Source organism: Hippocampus zosterae, chromosome 1, assembly GCF_025434085.1.
Source record: "Hippocampus zosterae strain Florida chromosome 1, ASM2543408v3, whole genome shotgun sequence".
In the NCBI taxonomy this organism is placed as follows: domain Eukaryota; kingdom Metazoa; phylum Chordata; class Actinopteri; order Syngnathiformes; family Syngnathidae; genus Hippocampus; species Hippocampus zosterae.
In genome coordinates, this window is record NC_067451.1 from 27,959,588 (window position 1) to 27,987,457 (window position 27,870).

A 27,870-nucleotide genomic window follows, 5' to 3' on the forward strand; every position below is an offset into this window, starting at 1 on the left:
GGGTCTTATAAATCACCATGAATTGCATCATATATTTTGGTATTGGTAGTGTTCTCGGTACTACTTACCAGAGACACAAAGGAAGTCATCGATGGATGTTATGTCGTCAACAGCATCAGTGAGGACTCTGACCTGCTTCTCCCATTGTTCCTTGAACAAATCCATATTGTCTTGTGCCACCTTACTGTTAGGCTTTGCAGCTAAGGCCAAAGCCGCATTAATCACCTGCAATCGCCCAATCAAAAACATATTGCCGTCATTACAGTGACTGTAATAACTGCAGAAATTGGACAATCGATAACACCTTAAAAGACAACTATAGTATTGAAAATGAGGAAAGCATATTTCAGGAAACAATTGAATGGGTTGAACAAAATTTTGAAAGTCCTACTAAATTCAATGTGCAGGTGCTATTATTAGCTTATTGCGGTTTGAAGAGTAAACACTTGCGTAACTATTTGGTACCAGAACACAAAAGTTTGCCAGAGTCTATAATCAAAGCCTTTAGTGTGTACACAGCAATGTCTACAATTACAACAATATTTTAATATGTGTATATTTCTTTACATGGTTATACATAGAGTTCCTATATTTCACAACTACAGAAATCAAAAGTGAATTTTATGCAAGTGGGTGTAAACAGCAGTAATACCTGAGGGCAAAGAGTTTCCAATTGAGATGCTGCCATACGGACCAGCTTCACTCCCTCCTCGTTGTTGGAAATAGAGCAGGCCAAGTTGGCCACCTTAACAGAACAATAAGAAAAAAAATGGAACACACCAGAAAATAAGGGAGAAACTTCAGATTTTTCTTGAAGACTTGAAACATACATGACAACTTCTAAAAACAGGTTTACGTCTTCCCAAGAAAAATTGCGCTTCTCCAAAAAAATGCTGGTAACCATGAACGAGAAGAACTCCGCCAAATGACCAGTCCAAAATGTGCTGTAGGGTAATCTATTACAATTTATGCCTTTTCTACAGCAGGAGAAAAAGTGTTGTCACTCGTCTGTTTCTTGTCTCTGCAGTGTTAAATATTCACCAGTTAAATTTAACTAACAATCTTAAAAACCACATGGTTCTGACAAATGTGGATCTGTTTAGATGGCATCTAAAGATGAATGTGGGTCAGTCATAACATCATAACGGTTTCAAACAAATGTGTATAAACTAATGGATCATTTGCCTTGAGGCCACCAACCCTTGTGCTCACATCACGAGAACAGAATAGAGAAACGTTGATACTGATTTTAAGAGCACAGATTTCAGGATTTTGATCGAAAGCGACATCACTCAATCTATGCTGCATGTGGATAAAGCTGTTGGTGCCACTCTAATGAAAAAAGAAAAATCACCAAATTGTCACTAAAATGACGTGAATATAAAAACTACCCAATTCACACATACTGCTTTTGAATTGTCTTTGGTCATCTTCTAAGAATACAGCAAACCTAGAAAAATGAGGTTTTGAAACTGAAAGCACTGCACATTGTATTTAAAATAAGATTAGCTTCCCACCTCACCTACATTAAGTTATACCAAGTATTTACTCTTCGAGTAGCGATAATACATACAAGTTACAGGGTGAGCCTGTCAATGTCCTGAGGTTTGACAGTGAAGTGTTCCTTGGCAATTTAAAAAGTCTCCTCCCTGATGTGGTGCCCCATTCTGTCCAATGTGTTTGGCAAAAGCTTATGCTACTCTATTCTCACTAGACCAGCCAATACAGTGGACTTGTGGTCAACCGCCCATGGGGAGATGTCCCATTTCAAATGTCACCATTTGATGCTTGAACACGGGCATTCAAGGAATTGAGTGAAAGTACACTAATGAGGTCAGCTAGTGGTGCCTCTGGCTTGTTGCTTCTCCAAAGTCATCACTTTGTGGTGTCTCAACTGCTTGCTCTCATGTCCTTAATAAGTAAACATTCCAATAATTAGGATGGTAAGATTTTGAGGTTGTGACTGCAGCAATCAGAGATGAAAGTGGACTTTTTTGAAAATTTCAGGGGGGAAAAATATATACAGGTATATATAATTTATTTTACCTGACTTACCAGGCTTGTCGACCTTTCTAATGTAGTCGGGCAAAAAAATCTCCATTCAAGTCCTTTTCCTCAAGCCATGACCACTTGAACGTGTTCCTAACACTCGCGTCTATTGCACGCATGTCAGCTTGCCTGTCTACCTGCTTGAACATTGCGCTGGGCCCGTACCTAGCCGATCACACATGAATTAGTTTACACAAAACGCTATTCAAATGCACACGTTCACCCTTTGTGGCTTCCGTTCTCGGCGAAATGTCAAACTCTCCCGAGATATGGCGAGGAAATGAGAATGCTACGGTAGGGGTGTTACTGTTACTAGTGTTAGTGCCTCAACATGGCTATACTCGTGAAAGCAAAATTTGGACAAAAAGGGGAACGCACAGATCAGCAGAAAAACGTGTCCATGTGATCTCGAGCATCGTGTTGTGTCGTCGTCTCTGCTAGCTTAGCTGTTGTCGTAGATGAAAGCTTCTTTGATATGTGACGTCCGTAGCGTTGGCGCTGATTGGTTGAAACCAAAAGACGCGTGTGTGCGTACATGTTCGCGCTTGCGCACGCACAGCAGGGAGCAGCGGACTATCGAGTGCTGAGGCGCGCTTCGCTCAAGCGGTGTCGCTACAAGCAAAACAACAAACTCAAACGTGTGTTCGTTCAATGTTGTCAACTCATATCCGGATTAATTTTAGGCAATTTTCCGGAGGAACTTTCATGAAAATTTGAAAATCCGTAGGACTATCATCACTAAGCAATCAACACATTGACGAGCATTATCCATGAGAAACAGGTTAAGAATTCAGCCGGAGGAAGGTTACATCAGAATATTTTGGAAATCATTCACGACAAAATTGAAACACAGGACAACTTTAAGTCAACACAAAAAAAGAGATTGGCTAATGGACCTAGAGCAGGCATGTCCAGCTACGGGCCTGGAGGGCCGCCGTCCTGCCCGTTTTCCATCTCTCTCGGCTGCAACACACCTGATCAGCTCATCATCCAGCTCTGAAGCAGCATTAGAACATTCCTGATTATTTGAAACAGGTGTGTGTCTGCTGGGAGAGCTAGAAAACAAGGCAGGACAGCGGCCCTTGAGGACCGACTTTGGACACCCCTGACCGAGAGGAAGTTGATTAATTCTAGTAGGCCGAGTAAAATAAGTCAATTTGGAAGAAAAAAAAGGTTAGTCTTCAGGTTGAATTGGGGTTTTGACAAAGGATACAGTCAACATTGTGCATTACCTCGATCAGCTTGTTGGCATGCTCACGGAACACCTGTGCATATTCCTTCACTTCTTTCTCGTTGCCGTTCTTTGCAGCTTCAATCAAGACCAGGAGGGGTACGTTGGTTTCCAAAAATGAGTCAGACACATGGTCCATTACAGCTTTACGCAACTATATTGGTGAAAAATAGAAGAAAATGGCAATGTTTTAAATTTACAAAGTGTGTATGCTGCGGCATTTATTCACTTGCATTATTACATTAATTGTAATACTAAAAAGGCAGGGAGTGGAAAAGAATAGAGTTCAAAAACCACAAGGTCGAAAAAAAAAACACCTGTCTGCGGAGGTCTCTGGTTTTCTTTGTCATCCTGTCGATGGCTGTGTTCAGAGCATCACTTCTGTCCTTTCTGCCAGCCTGTATAGAAAAAAAATGGGAGTATCACAGACTGCATGTTAATGATTGTTTCATGATATAATCCCCAAGATCAGGAACAACAACAACGCAAATTAATTTTAAACTATGTGACTGAACAACATCAACAAACCATTCACATGTGCATCCAGGATCCTGGAGATGAGCACGAAAGCATACTACGGCTTGTCCAGAGTAGCTGACTTCACTGTCCCACAAAAACATACTGTGCGTGATGTCAACTAGTTGCTGACTTTTTTTTCCTCTGGCTGAAAATATCATGCAACGTTCAAACAAAGCCTTCACCCAGCCTATGTTGCTGCTTGTGCTCTATTCTGCATGCTCTTGGTAAATTAAAAAAATTCTCCATAGTCGTCGTCGAGTATGTCAACCAGCGCTGGAAGAAAAGTCAACCAATCTCGGAGGCATCAATGGTATAATCAATTCGAAAAAGATTCGTTTGTGACAGTCATACGACTTACAGAAAATCCTGAGTGAAACATCTAGCTGTATCAAAAGCAGTAGATTATATCCCATGAACACGTTGGCAGTGCTTCTGAAGTACAAGGGCCGCTCTGCAGCAAATAGCCCAAATATTTTGATCCGTCACTGGGCCTAAACGGAAAACCTTTCGAGAAATGATACAAGGGAAATTCCCCAAGTCAAAGGCACGAGGAACCGGAGAGTCACATATAACATTTCTGTAACTTGTAAGGCTTTGGTGTAGTAGGAGATGGGTCAAAGTCCCACACAGGACATACAAGGACATACAAATCGCCCAGCTGCCTACAATCGAAGTGCCCCTGAGCAAGGCATTGTACCCACTATCCCAGCTCAACTTGTTGCAGCACTTTTTGTGCACCTCTTACTCTGAATCTCAGCATGCAAACATGCATGAGTGACCTGGTTTTGTGTGGTGTGTGTAACACAGACGTATGTATCGGCGTGCCTTACTGATTCTGCAGGAAAATGTGAAAGACAACCAGTGATCGTGTTTGACTTTGCAGGTTCCACTAGTACAACAACAAAAATTGAAACAAATGATAATTGTACAGTGTATAGTAAATTTATTGACGTAAAATTTAATGTAAGTGCTTAAATTATGTAGAAACATTTAAACTCTTTTTGGCAGCAGTGAAAGTTAAGTGCAAAGCAGTAGTAAAAGTCTATCCACTGTTCCCCACAGAACAGAGATGTTCAGCCTCATTCTGCAAATTTCTTGTTGCCAGTTCGAGGTTGCCATTGGCTTGTGGTATACCGAGGTACTTGTAGCTGTCCTCAATGTCTGCTATTGTTCCTTCAAGGAGTGAGACCCCTTCAGTGCGGACTACCTTTCCTCTCTTAGTCACCATGCGACTACATTTCTCAAGCCCAAATGAAATCCCAATGTCGCTGCTGTAGATCCTGATTGTGTGAATCAGGGAGTCTATGTCCCTTTCGCTCTTAGCATACAGCTTTATGTCATCCATGTAGAGGAGGTGACTGATCGTAGCACCATTTCTGAGGCGGTATCCATAGCCTGTCTTGGTGATTACTTGGCTTAGGGGGTTCAGTCCTATGCAGAACAGCAGTGGGGAGAGTGCATCACCTTGGTATATGCCACATTTGATGGACACTTGGGTAAGTGGCTTGCCATTGGCTTCAAGTGTGGTTTTCCACGTCCTCATCGAGTTTGCAACGAAGGCTCTTAGGGTCCTGTTCACCTTATATAACTCCAAGCATTCAGTGATCCATGCATGTGGCATCGAGTCATAGCCTTTCTTGTAATCAATCCAGGCTGTGCACAGTTTGGTATGTTGGGACCTGCAGTCTTGTGCGACTGTTCTGTCAACCAGGAGCTGCTGTTTGGCTCCTCTGGTATCTCTACCAATGCCCTTCTGTGCTTCGCTCATGTATTGATCCATGTGTCCACTTATCTTGGCCGCAATGATGCCTGACATGAGCTTCCATGTTGTGGAGAGACAGGTTATTGGCCGATAGTTGGATGGGACTGCACCATTTGAGGGATCCTTCATGATCAGCCAGTAGGTGTGGACTATGTCCGGGCCTGGTGCTGTCCAGTTCTTCATATCTGAGACTCTTTCTTGTATGTCTGCCACTGTTATGGTAACTGGGTTCTGTTCAGGGAGGTTGCTGTGCTCCTCTCTCAGGGTCACCAGCCATTGTGCACTGCGGTTATGTGGAACCTCCTTCTCCCATATGCCTTTCCAGTACCTTTCAGTTTCCAGTCTTGGTGGGTCAGCTCTGTTGTTAGGACCCTGCCACTGACCGTACACTTTGGCAGATTGTGTTGCGAACAGCCCGTTTATTCGTCTGGCCTCATTCACTTTCGTGTACCGCTTTGGGTGGCTGGAGAAGGCTTGGAGCCTTTGTTTGGCATTTTCGAGTGCTTCAGGTATGGTCATCTGGATGTACCTCTCGGGTATCGGCCTTTTCATCAGACCTTTCTGGGCCTCCGTCAATTGACTCACATCTTTCCGTGCCGCATTGATCTTGGCCTACATTCGTCTTTTCCATGGTGGGTAAAGTATCTCATGGCTTCCATGGTTGCTCTTATAGCCAAGCATATATACTTAGAGCTGTCAAATGATTACAATATTTCATCTAATTAAAAATGCAACTCAAATTCATGAAAAATTAATCGTGATTACTCACACATTTTTTATCTTTCTGAATTTCCTTCTATATTTTTTTTGTCCTATTTTTCCCCATTTTAATGCTCACATCAACATGGAATCATGAATCAGTTTTCTATGTGCAAAATGCAAATATTTACTGAAATAATTTCGATTTTAAATTTTACATGAATATTTTTCACTTGGAGCAATTATTCACACATAATCTCTCACACAATATTACTGTCCATCAACGACGGTGAAAAAAATATTTTGTCACTCAACAGCTGCTTTAAAAGCTCTTTTTATGGAATCAAAACAGAGCAATATAACATTATAAAGGGCACATCTAAGGTAAACTAGTACACAGCCTATAGTGGATTTAAGCCATGGTTGCATACTTCGTTTTTCTCAAGTTTGCTTTGAACACAACAGTCAGGCCGTGTTGATTCTGTGGGACCGTCTTGCGTGGAAGTCTCTCTACGGTTTTGTGTAGACATCATTTCGGATGACTACACTTGATTCGATGACAACACTGAAGACGTTTTATTTTCGCTAGGTCACTACTACCACTGCAAAGCTGAACTTCACCGTCACTGTCAGACGAACACAGAGGAGCTCCACCCGCTCCATTTATATGAACACGGAACACTGTAACCTTCCACACAAAATAGTTCCAAACAAGTAACAATCGCGTCAGTGGCATACATCTTTATACCTGTATGATCCAGGTAACTTTGGTCTTGTCCGTGGAACAATGTGGCAACTTTTTAAAAGTAAACTTTCCATTCATAAACTCCAAGTATCAGTTTTCGGTGTCGTGGCTGGTAAAACAAACCTGCGTGGACCTCTGCAGCGTGCTTGTTGTTTTGTTTCTGGTTTATTTATATAGCAACATAACATTCGCTGTGACATGTGCCGCGTTAATCTCGTGAGAAACAAAATTATTATATTATATATATATATATATATATATATATATATATATATATGTATATTAGTTGTCCATGTATGGAGGGTTCCATCCCAAATCCAGCACCCCGAGACTGTACGCAAGCCGAAAGGAAGGAGGCCAGGGACTAGTGAGTGTGAGAGCCACTGTCCAGGATGAAACATCCAAGCTCCATGAATACATCAAGGAGAAGGCTCCAACGGATGACATAAGAGAATGTCTCAGACAATGGGGAACAGAAGATGAGGCGCTGGAAGAGAGACCATCATGGGAGGACAAGCCCTTACACGGGATGTTCCACCGGACCATAATTGAAGTGGCCGATCTCAGTGGCTACAGAGGGCTGGCCTGAAGGACAGCACAGAGTCACTCATCCTGGCTGCTCAGGAGCAGGCCCTGAGCACCAGAGCCATTGAGGCCCAGATATACCACACCAGACAAGACCCAAGGTGTAGGTTGTGCAAAGAGGCACCTGAGACGATCCAACACATAACTGCAGGGTGTAAGATGCTGGCAGGGAAAGTCTACATGGAACGCCATAACCAGGTGGCTGGCATAGTCTACCGAAACATCTGTGCGGAGTATGGACTGGAAACCCCAAGGTCAAAATGGGAAACACCTCCGAAGGTGGTGGAGAATGACAAAGCGAAGATCTTGTGGGACTTCCAGATCCAGACTGACAAGATGGTAATGGCGAACCAACCAGATATCGTGATCATAGATAAAGGGCAGAGGAAAGCCGTTGTAGTGGATGTAGCGGTCCCAAGTGATGGAAACATCAGAAAGAAGGAACACGACAAACTCGAGAAATACCAAGGGCTCAGAGAGGAGCTGGAGAGAGCCTGGAAGGTAAAGGTGACAGTCGTGCCTGTGGTGGTCGGAACACTCGGGGCAGTGACCCCCAAACTAGATGAGTGGTTGCAACAGATCCCGTGAACAACATCGGACATCTCAGTCCAGAAATGTGCAGTGCTGGGAACAGCAAGGATACTGCGCAGAACCCTCAAGCTCCCTGGCCTCTGGTAGAGGACCCGAGCTGAATGAGGGATGGACACCACCCGAGGGGGGGTGAGACGAGGATTATTAGTTGTCGCCAAACTTAAAGTGCATCTGTGCTGCCAGTACACTCCAGATTAGCTCACTTGATTCAATATTAGCAAGTAATTCCATACAACCAACAGAATTCTGAGCGCTCAATTTTTTAATCTGATTACTCTATCGATTCGGCAGAATGGTGCACTAGTTGTGAGCACGTCTGCCTCACTGTTCTAAATTGCGAACCTCACCTCTGGCATTCCTGTGTTACATTTGCATGCTATCCCCGTTCTTGTGTGGATTTTCTCTAGCTGTCCGGCTATCTCAGATTTCTAATTCGGGTGAGTGATGTCTGCAAGTTTTTCATGTGTTTGAATCAGATTTATTTGGTTGTTTGTCTACAGGTGCAACGCAAATGAAGAGTACTGAAGAAAAGGCAATTATTTCAGCAGTTCAATTTATTTAAAAAAAAATATGTTATATATACTTAGTACACAAACAGTGAAACATTACATTTTCATGCTCAATGATAACTTAAGCTCCTGTGTTTAATGAATCGATATGATATTTTAGATCACCTGTTAATGCACTACGGGAGTAGGGATTCAATATTCTAATTGTTCTGCTTTGCAATTGGCGGGACACCAGTCGAGGGTGTTCCCTGTATAGCCCAAAATCAAGTTAGATTAATTCAAGATCACCCTAACCTAATGAGACAAGTAGTATAGTTCTTGGATGGATTACTGTTCCTCATTCCGACTGCATATAGAAAACATTTATAGTAATTTGGACCGTCACAAATCTAGTTCATGCTAAGTACTGAGCACAGCGCTTTAAATATTAAATTGATAAATTAGGAAAAGTAAGGCTTGCCATGCAATATATCGTGACGTTCTAAACAGGGTAAAAATAACTATTCCATCTATTTGTTCAATATCAACTAGTAGTTTGGTAATTCAATCTCACTTTGTCGTTCATTGTTTAGCAAACAGTACTGGGGTTTTAAAAATGCTCAAGGCTTGCACTAATTTTTTGATACACCATGCGGGTGCTTAACATGGCTACACTTTGTCAGGATATGAAAATGATCTTATCATAGCTTGATACTCCATTAATACTGCTGTAATGCTGCCGTTTAATTTAATGTCACTTTCAACACACAATAGACCTGTGCATCATGACCAACAAAGCAAGGCTTCAATTTACAAGTGTGGTTAATTTAGATAGCAGGCCACCCTAGCACGTTAAAAAAATATCAATATTCTGATCATGACAAGTCAGTGGGAAGAAGTGGGGGCGGGAAAAGAAGACTGGAAGCACAAAAGCAGTGATATGAGGCAGGGAGCAAGTGACTGAACAGTGAGAGAGAGCAAGCGGGGGGGCGAGAGGGTTGTGTGAGTGGGAGAGAAAAAGAGAGAGAGAGAAAGAGTAGTGATGGTCGACGCCAGCCTGCCACCACTCTGCAGCACTGAGTGGCTGCAACAAAAAGCACAGAATAACATCCCAGGCACTCTGCTTGGCTTTTTTTCTCTCTTCTTGTGTCTCAGCAAGCAGATGAGGGCTCTGCGGAGGCAATGTTACGACTTAGCTGGCGTCAGAAGCTGATTCTTTGGATGCCATCAACAAGTTAGGGGTGATGGACTGGAGCGCAGAAAGGAAAAAGGCTTCATCTTGAAGTAACAGGCTGATCTGACATCATTGCAGTGGAAAGGAAGTAAAAAAGAAAAAAAAAGGGAGGAGAACCTTTATCAGATTCGCACGGGCTGCAACTGCTCAACTTAAAAAGATCAGCTCTATTTCTAGAGATTGCCGGATGCAGACGACAATTTAAACCACGATTGGATTTTATGGGAGAGCTAAGAAAAAGTGGAATAAACATCCTGGGATATGGAAATGTCGATTTTCTCTCTGCGTGGGCTCAGTCTTGTTTCATTTCAAAAGCAATTGGTTCATTTTGCGCTTTTCCAAAAAGGTTCTCTCCATTTGGATTTTTTTTTCATGTGGTTGCTCAAAAAGTCTGCGGAGAAGGACAGTTGAATGCAGATTCAGATGTGCACAAAAGGATGGGTAAGTTTGCCTCTTTTTATATGCGGACTGGAAATGAATAGGGAATGCAAGGAGCTGGAGAAGCAAAGAATTGAAATCTCTGGCAGAATTTAGTCTTTCCTTCTCCATCGATCGACAGGCAATCAGACAGACAGACAGAGAGAGAGCAAGAGAAAAGAGACACGCACACGCACACACACACTTATCAATGTATTGTATAAAGAACCGTATAACCCAACTGCACCACAGGATGTGCTCCCTTCATGAGGCAAGGTTAACACTTAATCACAATGGAGGCTAGTACACTGTACATTAAATTCTTCAAAGCAAAGAAGTTAATTCATTGGGGTTTTACACCGGTTGTGTTAACTGGCACACTTGGTTTTGATAGATGATTCTGATTTTGATAGATGATTCTGATTGAAATGATTACAGTTGAAAAATATAACCGAGTTACAATCTCCCAAACATCACTATCTGCTTACAAGGAGAACTTGGTTTCATATAACTCTCATCGAGGGTGGACCCAAAACATTCTAAATGTGTGTGCGTGTGTATGTATGTGTATATATATATATATATATATATATATATATTATATATCAACATGTAATAAAAGCGTTCAACTCATACCAGTCAAATCACCATTGCAGAACGAATCTACCATGATGCAAAGAGTGGAATTGAAATGATTTGTGTGAAACAAAAGCAACAAAAAATGAAACTGTATTTGGGATCATAATTGAAACTATTTCAGTAAAATTGCTCAATTGTAATTAGCCCCTCGCCCAGATCCTCATGCTCATTTTTTTTCTTCATCTTCAAATCCACTCAGGTTTTCATTCAAGGTGGCCATTGGTGGGACCTGCACCAGCGGCTCTTTGTCTGTACATGATCAGCATGCTCCTTGTGTGCCTGCTGCCTTCTGCATCATGCACAACCTGCCCACAAAAATGCCGCTGTGAGGACCTGCAGTTCTACTGCGACACCCAGGGACTTCAGGCACCCCCAGATGGTGTGGACAAGGGGGCCCTTGGGCTTTCACTACGGCACAACAGCATCACTGAACTCAGCCCCGATCAATTTTACGGCTTCAGTCAGCTCACCTGGTTACACCTGGACCACAACCAGATAACTACGGTTCAAGAAGATGCCTTCCAAGGGCTCTACAAGCTGAAGGACCTCAATCTGAGCTCAAATCGTATCACCAAGTTGCCCAATACAACCTTCATCCACCTCATTAATCTGCAGATTCTGGATCTGTCCTTCAATCAGATGACCGCTCTGGAACCTGAACTGTTTCATGGATTAAGAAAGCTCCAAATTCTCCACCTACGTTCCAATTTACTTCGTACCACACCTGTGCGGGCATTCTGGGACTGCCGCAGCCTGGAATATCTTGGTCTGAGCAGCAACCGCCTCCGGAGTCTAGCACGAAATGGTTTTGCTGGGCTCATTAAACTCAAAGAGCTCCACTTGGAGCACAATCAGTTGACAAAAATCAACTTGGCCCATTTCCCACGCCTCGTGGGTCTCCAATTTCTGTATCTGCAGTGGAATAAGATCAACAACATAACGTGTGGCATGGAGTGGAGCTGGACCACTTTAGAGAAGCTAGACCTCACAGGAAATGAAATCCGTGTCTTGACACCTGATGTCTTTCAAACGCTGCCAAATCTCAAGATTTTGCTCTTGGACAACAACAAATTAAGCAGTCTGGATGCCCAAGTCATGGATATGTGGCAGTCTCTCAGTACTATTGGATTGTCTAGCAACCTTTGGGAATGTACCAAAAGGATTTGTTCTCTAGCCACCTGGCTAAGCACCTTCAAGGGAAGGTGGGAACACTCCATTCTATGCCATAGCCCTGAATATGCCCAAGGTGAGGAAATACTTGATGCCGTGTATGGATTCCAACTTTGCCAGAATTTTTCAGCACCTGTTGTTCCGAGCACGAGTACAACCACAGACGCTACCACGGCTGCAGAGATGACGAGCTCCTTTTTTGGAATAATGCAGCCAACCCTTACGCAGGACTATCCTTGGGATAACTGGAGCTGCTCCACATTCGCAACCACAACACAAACACCGATCATTTCTCAACCAACCACCACTGCATTGGAAGAGACGCCTGTAACAGACGACTTCACGATCATGGACAACACCATTATGACTCATAGGGTTATCATGGGGACTATGGCTCTTCTGTTTTCATTCTTTTTCATTATTTTTGTTGTATATATTTCACGGAAGTGCTGCCCACCCACCCTGCGCCGGATACGCCACTGTTCCGCTATTCAGAACCGCCGACAGATGAGGACCCAGCAGCGGCAGCCTATGGCAGATCTAGCTACACAGGTGCCCTATAATGAATATGAACCCAGCCACGAAGAAGGCGCACTTGTGATCATTAATGGCTATGGGCAGTGCAAGTGTCAGCAACTGCCTTACAAAGAGTGTGAAGTATGAACTCTAATTTATTTCTAGGACATATGGTTTGCCATTTGACCATTTGATGATACAGGGTTTGCTTTTTGGATTCGTTTTCCAGTTCATGTTAAAGAAAAATAATTTAAAAAAAAAGCCGAATTTCTACTTTCCGTGATTTGAGAAAACATGATCAATGTTTATTGATCCGGTGACACACATGACAGTGTTAGGGTGGTGTAGAGATAGGCATACATTTATTTTTCTATGTACGGAAGTTGTTTGTACAAGGCAGGGGCAATCATTTTGAAGAAGAAAAGTGTGTCAACTGTGAGACGTCTCCACCTTATGTCAATATTCCTCAATAAGTAGAAACATTGCGTCCTGATTTTATAGATATTTGAAATCACTTCTTTCCACACCACAGACACTGTAAACAAAGCCACCAACATAGACTGAACATTGTCTAAATTGAATTGTTCTGAGACATTTGCATTCACAAGTTACAAATCACCGTTCCTGTGAACAATCTATTTGACACACGAATGAGCCAAGCCCATTTCTAAATGTTTTATGTTTGTTGCAACACTGACATACACCTCCAACTACAGTGAAACAAAGTCTTATGCCTTCTGCAATACAATGAGTTTATTTGATTTGAACATAACGTACAGAAATTGTACACACATTCTCAAAAACAGTACTTCTACCTTGCTATTGCCCAGGTCGATTGTGAGGAAAAGAAACGCCAATGAATAGTGTACGTAACGGCAGCGTTTCATTGTTGGGCCGGCGGGGGGACGGAGGGGATCAAACATTTCAGTATCCCAGGCTCTTTACAGCAAAAACACTATTAATGACCGACAGGCCCAGGATTAAACCAATTACAGCAGGGCAAAAGAATTAAATATTCTGTCCTCTCCATCAGTGAGTCGGCAACATTTATTCATCCGCAAATATAGTTCTTAATAGACTCAAATCTCTACAGCAAATAATAGAATATATTAAAGTTTATTTTTCATTGTTTTTATTCAGAGAAAGACTATTTGCAGACTTGTATACAACAGTTACTAGGTGTGGCAGGTCAACCTAAAATTTCGACAATGCCATGAAGACAAATGGACATCAAGTGATAAGCAAACAGCAAGCCTGGGTCAGGAGACATTTGTATGCAGGAGGGAGAGGGTGTGCATTAGCATCAGACTAAAGCTACTGCCGCAGCTCCGCACTTTGTGCTCAGATTGGTGATGGGGGGCAGGGTGAAGGAGAGAACCACAGAGGATATGATGCGAAGCATGGAAGGAGCAACTTGAGGTTAGGGCTTTTATTTAAAGTAATGTGCATATTTTTGAGTTTTTGAAAAATGTGGAACAATAAACACTGATTGACAAGACATTTTCTTTGCTCTGAAAACTCTACAATGTACTGCAACATTTTCACCAAAATGTGTCAGCTTTTGAACATGTCAAGAAAATGTTTGATTAATTGACCAACATTGGAACATTCCAAAACACCCTAACAAACCCACGTTACTCATCAAGTTGGTTTGAAACATTTTGCCTGTGTGGCAGTACATTTTCATGTGTTTTTATCCATCAAAAAAATACATTTAAAAGCAAAGGAAAATAGGAGTCCCAAAATCAAGCAGCTCTGCTGTGTTTTTCTACTTTTGATTTCACATTGCTATTATAACAACCCGTTTATTTGTCTTGCATGTTTTAAAGTGCCACTCAGGACACAGAGACGTTCATTTATGGTACAGCAAAAGCAAGGATTATATGGCATTCCAATAAAGTAAACATCTCACTGTTAAAATCTATGGTTGTACCATGTGATGGAAAAGCCACAGCATTTGTAGAAATATGCATCCCTCTGCACTTTGGCTCTTTGTATAATGTTTTGGTTTCCTCGTCATCCTCTAGGCTCCCTATACCCACCCCCAAAAAATAAAAGGAAAAAACAAGCAAACAGAATCCCTCCCTCTCTTACCCAGCATTTTCGTGTAAAATGAATGCTTTGCATATTTTGTATTGTAAATGTATGATTTCATATCTGTATAGTGCATACAATGTGCCATCATCATAAAAAAAATATCGTCAAACATTACAGTATATTTTTAAATAAAATTGTTCAATTAACAGTGTACTTTATTAATGCTCAAAATGTACTTCATTAAATTGTGGACGTCGGATGTGTGAGCATGCTGAAGACCAAGCAAAAATGACTGGTAAAGAATTTAGTTCCAATTTTAATGCACAAATCTCTAATATATGGCCCCAGTGTGGCTGAGTTCAGGGCATACACACAGCCTCTCGTCCAAAGACAGTCAGGCTCACTCACTCTGCTTTGTTTACGGAGATAAGATAAGATAAGATATCTTTTATTCGTCCCACAATGGGGAAATTTAAGATCTCGTCATTTAAACTAATTAAGGTGTCCATTCCCCTCTGGAAGTATTACAATTAAAATGATACATTCCTTTGTGTATCTGTGCTTGTATATTGAACACATTTGGGTTTCAGATCAAATGAGATGTTTTCTCAGGACAGAGCACATTTTGTTTGAAGACCCCCTTTTTCAAGTGAGGAAAAGTATGGAAACATAAAGGAACATGTGACTGATGAGTGTTTCTAGTTGCTGAGGTGTTGCCTTTTAAATTGATTACCTAAACATTGCTGCTTAACAGTGCTTCTTTTTAGCTTTCATATGTAAAAACTATTTGCAAACACAAAGACCAGAGACGGCCATTTATTGGGGGGATGAGCAACAGAGATTAGCCAAAAAGTTTTGGGACTTCTTTGGACTAATGAGACCACGATTAACCTCTACGAAAGTTACGGAAAGGCTTCAGTATGGAGAAAGAATGGACCTGCTTATGATCAGATACAAACAAGCTCATCTGTGAAGCCTGGTTGCGGGTTTGTCATGTCTTGGGTTTGCATGGCTGCTTCTTCAACAGGCTCACTCATCTTTATTGATTACATAAATTGTGATCGTAGCAGTAGAATTAATTCTTAAATAGAAAATAATTTTGTCTAGCAATTTACAGAAAAATGCATGCAAACTAATTGTCAGAAGCTTCATCATGCAACAAACCAAACACAGGACCCACTGCCAACACAACAAAGGATTTCATAGGGGCAAAAGGGGAAGTTCTTAAAGTGGCCAGCGAATTGCTGGACCATAATCAAAGAACGCATGCATTTGGCCCCCTGAAGATGAGACTGAAGGGTGAAACTCCCAAATGACAAACAGGAACTGGACGAGGCTACAATAAAGGCCTAGAAACACATTTCACATGAAGAATCCAACAGTCTGGTGCAGTCAATGGGGCACAGGTTTGGTGCAGTAACTGCAAGTAAGGATTATGCCCCCAAATATTAATTGTTTGTCACTCTTAATTGCATTTAGTTGATTGAATTTAGTTCACTTGAAAAGTGGGTGGCTTAAACAAAATGCACTTTGTCGTGACTTATTTAACATAGCGTTTCCAAACCACGGGTGACACACCCCTCAAGGTAGGTACAGGGGGTAGCTGAAAACATTTAATATCAACATCAAATTCACAATAGCTGGATGTCAGCTCAATATCATTAAAGCTCAGAAGGCTGATGGAAAAGTAAGTATAACAGATATAGTGGATCTAAACATTATTCGTAAGAGTTTTGTTCCTGACATTTCAAGATTAAAACGCTGGTTGAATAGGGTCTTTTCAAAGGTGTTCAATTTTTGGAGGGGTATGGGGGTAAATGTTATGTGCAACATGTAACAAAGACTTTTTTTCTTGTCATGGAACCATTTATTTTGTTTCCTCTTTGTGGTTAAAAAATAAAGAATAAAATGTTTAAATTACAGATGTAAACTATAATGGTTTGATTTAATAATCAGGTTTAGTGGTACACAAGCCAAAAAGGTTGGGGACACTGATTTAACATATCTACGTGTAAATTACATGAATTAAAAGATGGTCTTATATCAGAAACCTAAATGTCTTCAGTGTACAACAAAAACAAAGGAATCGACCTTGTATGCCCCATTCAATAAAAGGAGCTGCAAATCGAAAGTAGCTCCTAATACAGAGATGAAAGTTTACTTTTCTGAAAATTCCGGGGGGATGGATAGATGGATAGATGGATATAGATAGATATAGATAAGATAGACAGACAGATAGACAGATATAAATAATGTGTACACACACACACACACACACACACACACACACACACCTGGCCGATCACGCATGAATTAGTTTACACAAAACGCTAATCAAATACTCGACATTCAATGATTAATCTTCCTTTTGTGTGCACACGTGCACCCTTTGTGGCTTCCGTTATTGCTGAAATTTCGAAATCTCCGCGATATGGCGAGGCCATGAGAATGCGAGGCGAGGGTATTACTCTTGTGGCGACGCCACTCAAGCTAAGCGAGCCTCAGCAGTAGATAGTCCGCCGCTCTCTGCTGTGCGCGCTTCAGCGCGATCATGTACGCAAGCGCGTCTTTTAATTTCAACCAATCAGCAACGACGTAACGACGTCACACTCGACAACAACTAAACTAAGCTAGCCGAGATGACACTCGAAGTCGGACGGACACGTTTTTCTGCCAATCTGTGCAGTTTCCTTTTTGTCCAAATATATTTTTACGACAACCGTCTTGTCCACGGTGTTTCTTATTTGTTCCACTGGGGTTTAGCAAGTGTGTTTATAAAGAGATGAAAATCTCTTTACTGTTACTAGTGTCTCAACACGGCTACGCTCGTGAAAGCAAAACAACGAACTCAAGCGCGTCTTCTTTCAATGTTGTCAACTAATATCCGGATTAATTTGAGGCAATTTTTCCTCAATTCTCCGGAGGAATTTTCATAAAAATTTGAAAAGCCCGTAACTCCGGGAAAATCCGGCGAACTTTCATCCCAGCTAATGGAAAATTATCCGAAAATAATCCTTATGTAATGGTCCAGTCACAAATACCACCATTTGCAAGAGCCACCTTTTACCAGTCATCATTACATACCTCGGGCATAACTAGACTGCAAAAGCATATGAGAGGAGAGGTCTTTGCCAAGGCCGAAAGCCAATGTTTTGGTGGCCTGTCAATGTGCACAGACATATGTGGATCTCTGGATTTTAACATCTTGGATCCTTGTTGAAAAGGTCTCCCTCCTTGGCCCATACCTTAACGTTTCATCAAATGCATTTGAGTTGTTACACAACGTAATTCTGGCTGCGTAACAAATAGAAAAATGCTTTTTAAGTCCAGACACAACAAAAAGGCTTTTTACAGCCCATTCCATGACTGCAACTGTAAAATCCTGAGCAAGCTAATACAGTCATACCTCGGTTTTCGACCATAACCCGTTCCAGAAGGCTGTTTGAAAACCGCAACCATGTTTCCCATTATAATCAATGTAATAAATTTTAAAACGTTCCATGTCTCGCTTTTTTAAAAGCTTTTTTTTTACTATTTTACACCATAAACTGTATACAGATGTAATGAGAGAGCAGGTAATATGTAAAATATTGTACAAACATTTTGTATGATTTATTTTTACCAATTTTAACAAACATTAAAATTGTAACAAAAATTCAACATTCTCCCTCTCTCTCTCTCAATTGGAGATTACATTACACCTTGAACTAATAAACCCTGAAGAAATGGCTGTAACTATGGACTCTCTCTCTCTGCAACCCTACAGTACAAGGTAACGTCCCTCCATCTATTTTCTGAAACGCTTTATCCACACAAGTCCAGTCTCGTCCATATTAAAAGTTTGCTGGGGAAGATATTTCTTGGCCTTGATGAGATTTTCAAACTCAACTTTAAACTTTTTGGCAGCTTCCTTGTCTGAATTGGCTGCCCCACCATGACGAATCACGGAGTGTATCCCACTTCGTTTCAAAAACTTTTCGAACCATCCTCTTCAGGAGCAATGCTAGGATACTTTTTTTTATCAAATCTCCATACAATTGTCTTGCTTTGCCACAAATCGTATCTTGGCTAAGACTGTCCCCTGCTAGCTGCTTCTCATTTATGAAAATAAGCAAAAGTTTCTCGACTTCTAATATTTGTGGCCTTTGTTTGCTAAATACACGAGATCCTTTAGCCACATCAGTGAATTTAGGATAGTCTTTCTTTTTTAGGATGCTGCGGATATTCGATTTCGGCATAAACTCGTGAGCCAACAGACACACATACACCTGATTAATATATCGCTATCAAATCTTTCTTAAATACAATAGTTTGGTGCACCTCTTTTTTCACCAGCTTTACTACTTCCACTTGCTTTCCTTGGTGTCATGATTAGGGGCTGATGCACAATGCAGAAATAACAGTCCGATTTGCGTGGATGTCAACAAACAAGATCTTTAACACGTCCTTTCACATTTGGACACTTTAAAAAAATCTTTATTGAACACGTCTGCTCACAATAGAACGCTACACGAGGAAAGTGTCACTTCCTCGTCTATCCGAGGAAGCGTCAATTCCTCGTGTTAGGAACGCGAGGGGAGTTGAGTGGCGCATTCAAGTACGCTCAGTTTGGTCGAAAACCGATTTGGTTAAGAACAGAGACGTTCAAGGTTTGACTGTAAATGGTAGTGCCTACTTCATTTGTTTGATTTTGGCCAATTTTCAGTGACTTCAAATAATAGTACAGTGAACCCTCGCTATGACATAGTTCACGTTCAGCAGCTTCGCTGTTTCACAGATTTTTTTGTGTGCGCGTTTTTTAATGCTTTTTTTAAAACAGTGAATTGTGTTCTGTATTCTGATTGGCTAAGGGTCTGACCAACATGATCAGTCTCCGCACCTCGTCTCTGTACAGCTTTCCAAATTTACCATTGCAAATTTTTGGTCTTTGGTTTCATTGTATCAATGGCAGCGGACACTGGTCTGTCAGTGAGGGGAAGCTCAATTTCGGCTTACATCATAAAATGTGTCCGTTTATTTGTACGTGAATTCTACTCTCCGTTCCTTTTCAAAAAAATGAAAAGGATGCCTAAACCACAAGATTGGTGATTGGCTCATTTCGCTGTCAATCAAAAAGAGATTCAGCCTCAGACAGATCATCCAATCATCATGCAGAAAAGCTGAGCGTTCGGGCCAGCCGATATGGTGAGCATCAGATGGGTGGGACGAAACCAGCATTTATCCAATGACTCGTCTCGTTTCAATGCATTGGGACAACAGGCTCTGAACTCTCAAGACGCCCAGCGTCCGCCCTGGAGACTCTCAGCGTCCACACAGTTTAAAGCACAGTTTATTGTCTGTCGCCATGTGTCCCTGAACGCAGCTTGTCATTTTAAATGTGCTGCGATGGCATCATTTTGCGTGCTGGTTTGCACCCGTCTTTCAGAGACTCGGGTGAAAGCTGTAAAATCGGGCTTGATAAATCATATTGCACAAGCTTATGTCATTTTACACAGTACACCTACTTACATATTACAGCTTAAAGAACTAATTATGTTTTCTTGTTTTTTACAGAGTATATAAGATGTAAACATTCACAGGGCAGTTATGAAAAAGTGAAGCCTTGGATTTAATACCTGCTTGAACATTTGGCAGCAATAAACTCAGGCAAACATTTACTGTGTTTGAAGAACAGACATGCACAATGATCAGAATTAATTTTACACACGTGTCTTCATAAAACTGCTGCGTTTCAGCAAGATTCCTGAAATATGTTGTGATTAGATCAGGGAGTCATGCCACAGCATTTCAATCAGGTTGGAGGTTGAAGTCAGGACTTTCTACCGTATTTTCCTTTCACTAAAAGGTGCACTGGATTATGAGGCGCACCTACAACGAATAGCTTATTTTGTCATTTTTTGAATATATTGGACGCACCACTCTATAAGGCGCAATCTACAATGCAGCCACTAGATGGAGCTATGATCTAGGAAATGTCGCCACTTGAGTGAAGCGTGCCTCAGCAGTCCATCGTCCACAGCTCTCTGCTGAGCGTGCGCGAGCACATACGGACATGGTTCAACCAATCAGCGCCAACGCAACCCATGTCACAGATCAAAGATGCTTTGAACCAACGACAACAGCCAAGATAGCTTAGCTGTTGAGTGGAGTTGCGACAGAACGACCAAATGTCAGTAAAACATTTAATAAAGCAGCGACACAGTTCACTTAACCAACAGCAAGTTATAACATTGACTCGTTAACATTGAACTCTCTTGCCGCTGCTCTATTTCCGTGTTCAACTGCGTAACCCGATCAATCGCCTTACGTTTGAACTCTGCGTTGTTAGCATGTCTCTAGCTAGCAAGGAGCCATTTTGGGGTCGACATCTGACCTTAACTCATTCACTCCCAAAGACGTTTTTAAACGTCTTTTCAGACTTGGTCTAGAATTGGCTGGTACTGAATGAGTTAATAACCATACACTAGGTGCATCAGATTTTAAGGCTCGCTGTGAGCTTTTAAGAAAATGGAAAGCTTTTAGGTGCACCTTTCAGTGCGGAAAATATGGTATACAGTATAATTAAAATAGTCGCTACTGGGGGAACCCGTTTAATTGAATATTCGATAGAGTAATCAAATCTAAAAATATCCGATAGCGACCACCCCGATGAATAACCAAGTTTAACAAAACATGCTTCAAGAAGGTCAAACTTAACAGAAGATGGGTGATGTCTCAGGACAATGACCAGAAGTTGATCAATAACTGGAATGGCTTTGACAGAGGAAAATACATCTTTTTGAGCTGTATTATTTAAACATTTGGCCACAGAGGTAAGCCAACGCTGTAAAAATAACTTTAAAAAATATTTGGAAGGAGTAAATCAAATAAATTGCAATAAAACATGACTGCAATTATGACTAACACCAGAAAGAAAAAAATGCTGAAGAATGAAGAGACTGGGAATGGGGGAGAAAGGGAGGTAGAGAGACAGTAAGGGAGAGCGAGAGACAGTGAAACAGAGAGAGACAGAAGGGCTGTCCAGTCTCCTACAAAAAGGAAAGATGTTACCAGCCAAGTCTTGTGTCGTTATTAAACAAACACATTACGGAGGTCCGACAGAGCACGAAAGCAACGCATTCTCGCCATACGTACTCTTCACAAGCATTTGCTCTGGAGCAAATTTAACCCAGTTGCGTTCACAAGTGCATATTTACATCGGTGCTGCTTCGCAAACGAGCATTTGCTCGGAGCAAATTTTTAAACCACCTCCCGGAGGTGGATCAAATTTGGTCCGGTGTAAGCCTTTTTCCGGGGCTACGCTGGAGCTAATTTGCACGTGTGAACGCTCTACTGGGGCAGCCTCGGCGTAGCACCGGACCAAATCTTGCCGTGTGACCAGCCCTAGAGAGCGCACCACTGAGACGAACAAGTCAAGTCAACAAGAACAAGTGCGTTCAAGCCCCAGAGACCAAGCTTGTGCAATATAAGTTGAACAAAATTATCAGGACTTCCAATCAAGCAAGCAATGTTCCATTTAACTACCCTGACAGACTGAGAGCGAGAGATCTTTTTTTTTTTAATAAATCACAGTAACGCTCACCTTATTCCTTGTCAAACTGTCATGACAGTAGGTTACAATTCAGGTCATACTATGTGGTACTGCTAAGGACAATACTGCCTCTCTCCATTAGTGGCTGAGTTGATCACGTTACGTAAACAATTAAAATGTATGTACACAATTTCACAAAACAAACAATATCACTAAAACCACATACACTGATGTGATTCTACAGAATAATTATACTCCACAAACCACTCACATTACTGGCAGCTTGAAAATAGCTGAGTGTGCTGGGAGATTTCGCTCTTCACCGTGCTCTTGTATCATAATTCCAGCACATTTGGTTTTGTTGAGGAAATAAGGTATTTTAGCGTTCGTCCCAGTGGTGTATTTGAACAGCAGATTGGCAGAACAGGTGGGGGAAAAAGATGGGGAAACAATGAAACATACAAAATGCATTCAGTGGCATCTAGAGACAGCTGCTTTAAAACATACATACACTTTTACTTTTCACACGGAGACAAAATTCAACAATTGCTATAGAAACAGGTTAAATTCAAAGATGACGCCTGTGAGTTGGTGAAAATTGTGTTGATGCCCCAACATATGAGGACCTGACTTCTTCCATGTTGGCATGTGTTTTGGCAGGTGTAAAGTGTGTGTGTGTGGGGGGGGGGGGGGGGGGGGTGATAAATAAATAGGGGTGACACTACGGAAAAGCACCGTTTCACATCGGACAATGTAGCTTGATTTGTCCTTAAAAGCATTCATACTTTCAAGTGGAAAATAACACCACCGCATCTTGCTCGGTCGGCCTTTCAAACAGTAGCCCCAGTAACCAGCCATGAGGGGAAAAGTGATGTGGCATGGCGAATGGAAAAGCACATTATTGCAGCTTGGGGCAAGCGATCAAAATGAGACACTTATGTTCACTTCACTCGATTATGGATGTTCAAGGTTCCCTTGCTTGTGAAAGTGACTCGGCGAGCTCCTCAATTTATTGTACCACTATCAGTCACGTAAACTCTACATTTACTTGTGCAATGGTGCAGAGTTTTGGGAACAACAGAGCTGACTGGCCCACACAGATCCCTCAAGGTTTACCCCAGTCATCACCTGTGGTGTAGGCACAAATGACCTCACGAATCAGTGAATTACCAACCCCCCAGAAATACTTATTTACCAACATCAAAATCTTCTGGACGTTATCCAGAACAGTTTAGACAGTTATTTCTAGCAAAGGGGATTTTGGACATTCATCATCTGAAATGTGCGCTCACTGTTCAAGAAATGGCTTAGATCCAAATGTTTTTGTCTGTACAAGACAGAAGAAAATCATGATGGACTTCTAAATGGCTCCAACTCTTAATTCTGAAAGTTTGACATTACATGCTTAGTTACTGCGCATTTCAGATACACACAACATGCAAAGAATGAAAGAACAAAAGTCAATTAAGAACTTGAGAATCACTGCCCGACTGTAATTGTTATTCTGGGAAATATTGGCTGCTGCCTTACGGGACAAAGCAGTGCTTGTGTGTTGTGGAAAAAAAAGGTACAGGATTGATCGTGCCATGCTATAGGATGACATTCCCGATACGCCAATTCTCAAGAGATTGTGAAAAGGCTTTCAAACGCCTACTCTGAATTTACAGTGTTTCAACTTGTTGCACTGAAGAACAACAAAAACCAAAAACCATGCAGTGGAGGGTGTAATTTTGAAGTGAGTTCAAAGTAACTGACAAGAGGAATTATAAAAAAATAAATATCACCGGTGATATAATAATGATAATAAAAAAATCACCAATTATTGACGCAACCAATTAAAACGTTGGTTGCCAAATTCAACTAGCATAATGATAGATTTGCAATCAAATATGAATGACAAAACAACGTGGTGAAAGAAAATAAATGACTTACATTGCCCATGTACTCAGACAGCAGATCCTGAAGAGCCTGGCGCACTGAATTGCATTCAGCCACAATTCGCTCCCTGCGGTCATCCCGAGTGCATGAAGAGTCGGCCATGAGGGCAGCACCACTGATAATGCTCTCAAGACGTTCCTCCAAAGATGGACGAAAGCGCTCCTCACTAAACGCCAGAGGGTCCACAATGATTTGTTTCTGAAAGTTAAAAACAATTAAGTGTATTTTTCTGATGCTATAAAAACAGCTCATTCAGCACCCACAATCCCCTGCATTTCATCTTATATGACCTCCTCTATTTCTATTTCATATTGCCATGGTAACAAGCACATCAGAGGCAAAAACAAAAATGGGGCCGGGGGGGCGCCGTTCAAATGATGTGGTGCAGGCTCATCTAATTTTGCTTTGCATATACATTTTAAAACTTTTGACCCCTGATATTTTAAGGGAGAGTTACATAACTAAGTGACAAAAACATACTTCGTGATGAGCAGTTGAGATCCAGTTGAAATCAATGTCCTAAGGACTAAATAACCTTGATGGAATGTTGTGTACAACATAAATAAAAACAGAATACATCCATCCATCCATTAACCACCTTATCCTCACGAGGATTGTGATCGCTCCATACTGGAGCTTGTGCCAACTGTCATCGGGCAATAGGCATGGTGCACCCTGTACTGCTTCCCACAGTAGGGCACATATAAACAAACAACAATTTGCGCTCACAATCACAGCAAGGGGCAGTACAGAGTGTTCAATTAACCTACTATGCATGTTTCTGAATATGGGAGGAAGCCAGAGTACCGGAGAAAACCCCGGCAGACACAGGAAAAACATGCAAACTCTGCAAAAGAAGGCCAAGGCCTGGAATCAAACACATCTACACGAAGAGGCCGATGTGCTAAGCCAGGGGTGCCCATTACGTCGATCCTGATCTACCGGTAGATCTAAGACGGGTCCCAAGTAGATCCGAGGAGTGTCGAGGAGAGAAAAATAAATAAATAAAACATTTGTGTGTCTTTGTACATGTTAGTAATATATCTTTTGGTGTTAATGTACGCTGCACCCTAATCATCCCATCAGTCTCATTTTCACAAAAAAATATTTTAAAAATAAAACGGGTAAATCTTGAATTTACGGTGTCGTGTGATTACATCACCGGAAGTTGTTAGCGCTCAGCAGTCTGTAATTGCAGCTTGTGATCAGAGTTGTTGCGCTCTCTCTTTTATTGTCACTATTCTCATTCAGTTTGCTCTAGGAGGGCCTGGGAAGCACTTTAAAACGGTACGTGTGAGATACGATAGTTAACAAGCCGTTTCTCATCATGGCGTGCGCGTGTGTGTATGTGTGTGTGTGCGCGCATGCGTGCGTGACGGTAAGGGTAGATCCGGGAGGTTAGTCGATCGAAAAGTAGATCTTCAGTCTAAAAAGTTTGGGCACCCCTGTGCAAAGTGGACGACCATCGCGCAGCATTAAGAAAATCAGTGTCAGTAAATATAATTCAGTGCTACATCTGTAAGTGCAACTTAATTCGCCACTATCGAAAGCAAAAGCCATTCATCAACCACCCCCAGAAACGCTGCGGCTTCTCTGAAACTGATACAGATTTAAGTTGCTTCCATGGCAATCTCAGTCCCCAGACCTCAACCCCATGAAAACCCATTGGGTGAGCTCGAGAGGCTGTTCTACAATTTGTAGAGGTTGTGCAAAGAGTCATGGTTGAAGATCCTTCCTTCTGTATACAGTAATCCCTCGTTTATGGCGGGTGTTACGTTCCAAAAAAGAACCACCGATAAGTGAAATCCGTGAAGTAGGATTTATTTTTTTTAAAAAAGCAAACAAATGTGAGAGGGACGAAATTTAAAACGACAAAGTTGTACTTGGTACTTGATAGTCAGCTTTATTTTTGACAGTTATACAAAACTGAACTATGTATACAATACAGATGTGATTGCTCCAAGACTGCAAGGGAAGCCCAGCTTCCCCTAAAATGTCACAAAGTAAGTGATCAAATATATGTGTGTACGTACAATTGTGTGGACATGTCATTGACTAAATATAAACTTTTGTTCCGAATCAGCTTCTTATTACTGGTTATGACGCGACTCTCTTTTTATTCATTCCCACAGCTTCAATGTGCTTTAAAAAGGCTGTAGATTTCCCCAGTGTGGGACAAAAAAAGCATATCTTATCTCATCTTTAAACTGTGTGGACGCTGAGCGTCGACCGCACGGATGCTGGGCGTCTCAAGAGTTCAATGTAGGTTTTCCGAAGGTATTGAAACAGGACGAGTCATTGGATAAATGCTGGTTTTGTCCCGCCCATTGGACGCTCAGCGTCTCTGGGAGTCTATGGACAGTGGCCGTTTATAGGCCGGCCCAGAAACTCAGCTTTTCTGCATGATGATTGGTTGATCTGTCTGAGGCTGCATCTCTTTTTGATTGACAGCGAAATGAGCCAATCACTGATCTTATGGTGAAGGCATCCATTTCATAAAATTATATATATATTTTTAAATGCACTGAAAAAACCCATGAACCAGCAAAGCCGCGGAAGGTGAACCACGTTATAGCGAGGGATTACTGTACTCCCATTTTGTGAAACACAGTAAGACAAGATTTGGTGCTGCTGTGCTGGCAAAATACATTTGTGCAAAGTATTAAAAAATAAATAAATAAATCTGGTGTTTTACTAATTGTGGCACACATTTTGGGGATCCTGCCTCACTGAATAAATTCACTTGAAATAAAGTTATTTTGTTTGTTTGGTTAATTTTTTTGTCCTATTTTATTTAGAAAACAACTGAATATAGTAAAAGCTGAATCAGAATCATCTTTATTGGCCAAGTATGTAGAACACACAAGGAATTTGTCTCCGGTATACCGTCTTTGTCTCTGAAGCACAACTTCACCGCAAATGCCAATAATCTTGGAAGGCAGTGTATATTTAAGATTCTTAAAGGCACATATGAAAGACGGCAAAGAGGTGAGAAGTTATTGTTTTGAGGAGTACTCATTTTGCTCCAAGTTCTTATTGTTCTTATTTTCATAAGCAAAGGGCCTTGGAGCCTTCTTTGCTGCCATGGTTTTGAACTATCTCACTCAATAAGTACAGGAACCTTTCAAATTGTTCAGATGAAAACGCGGGGCGCGGCTGACGCAATGCTTTGGGTGATGCTAAATTACCAGGTATAAATGGGTGAGTCATTCAGGTAAGCAGATGCATTTGGTACAGACCATGCCAAACTGCTCCAAAACTGACAAAATTTCCATCTTTGGGGGCAGCAGTGGGAAATTATAAAAAAAAAAAAATATTCAATAACGAACTGCATAAAAACTGGGGTACAAGCAAACCAATGTTCGTCCCATATTGTTAAATTGTTTTTCTGAAACGACCACATACTTTACTTATAGGTTTATTTATGTACTCGCAATACTACTTTCCAGTCAACACCACGTCGGCGCCTACAAAGCTATGCTTAATAAAGTAGTATGTCATACAGCCATAGGTATGCAAGTGACAGGCAAGCGCCAATCAAGAAGGTGAACGGTTTCAGAGCTAACTGACCGAATAACAGGTTATAACCCCTGCAATGGAAATGTATTTTTAGAATTCAGTGAGAACCAGCTCATTATCTAAACACGGTAAGTGAGAAAAACGATTCTGTAATCAAAATCATGTCTGCTAATGGCTTAATTAGCTATATTTATCAGCCA

The 27,870-nt window shown here is 41.4% G+C and overlaps 2 protein-coding genes across 6 annotated transcripts in view; one reads left to right on the forward strand and one right to left on the reverse strand.

Annotated features, from left to right (window-relative positions):
* The window catches only part of ctnna1 (catenin (cadherin-associated protein), alpha 1), a 132,960-nt gene that overhangs the window by 27,825 nt on the left and 77,265 nt on the right, over positions 1 to 27,870 (reverse strand). For all 5 annotated transcript variants that reach the window (XM_052073531.1, XM_052073525.1, XM_052073526.1 and 2 more), the window contains 5 exons: positions 24,146 to 24,349; positions 3,598 to 3,678; positions 3,282 to 3,434; positions 653 to 745; positions 69 to 225 (listed from right to left, as the gene is read on the reverse strand). In XM_052073531.1, coding sequence (XP_051929491.1) covers positions 69 to 225; positions 653 to 745; positions 3,282 to 3,434; positions 3,598 to 3,678; positions 24,146 to 24,349 — 688 coding nt within the window. The remainder of the gene's footprint in view (positions 1 to 68; positions 226 to 652; positions 746 to 3,281; positions 3,435 to 3,597; positions 3,679 to 24,145; positions 24,350 to 27,870) is intronic.
* lrrtm2 (leucine rich repeat transmembrane neuronal 2) lies at positions 9,668 to 14,888 on the forward strand. The gene is made up of 2 exons (XM_052074694.1): positions 9,668 to 10,344; positions 11,159 to 14,888. Exons 1-2 carry the CDS (start codon positions 10,125 to 10,127, stop codon positions 12,790 to 12,792), a joined length of 1,854 nt encoding a protein of 617 aa, XP_051930654.1. The 5' UTR covers positions 9,668 to 10,124; the 3' UTR covers positions 12,793 to 14,888.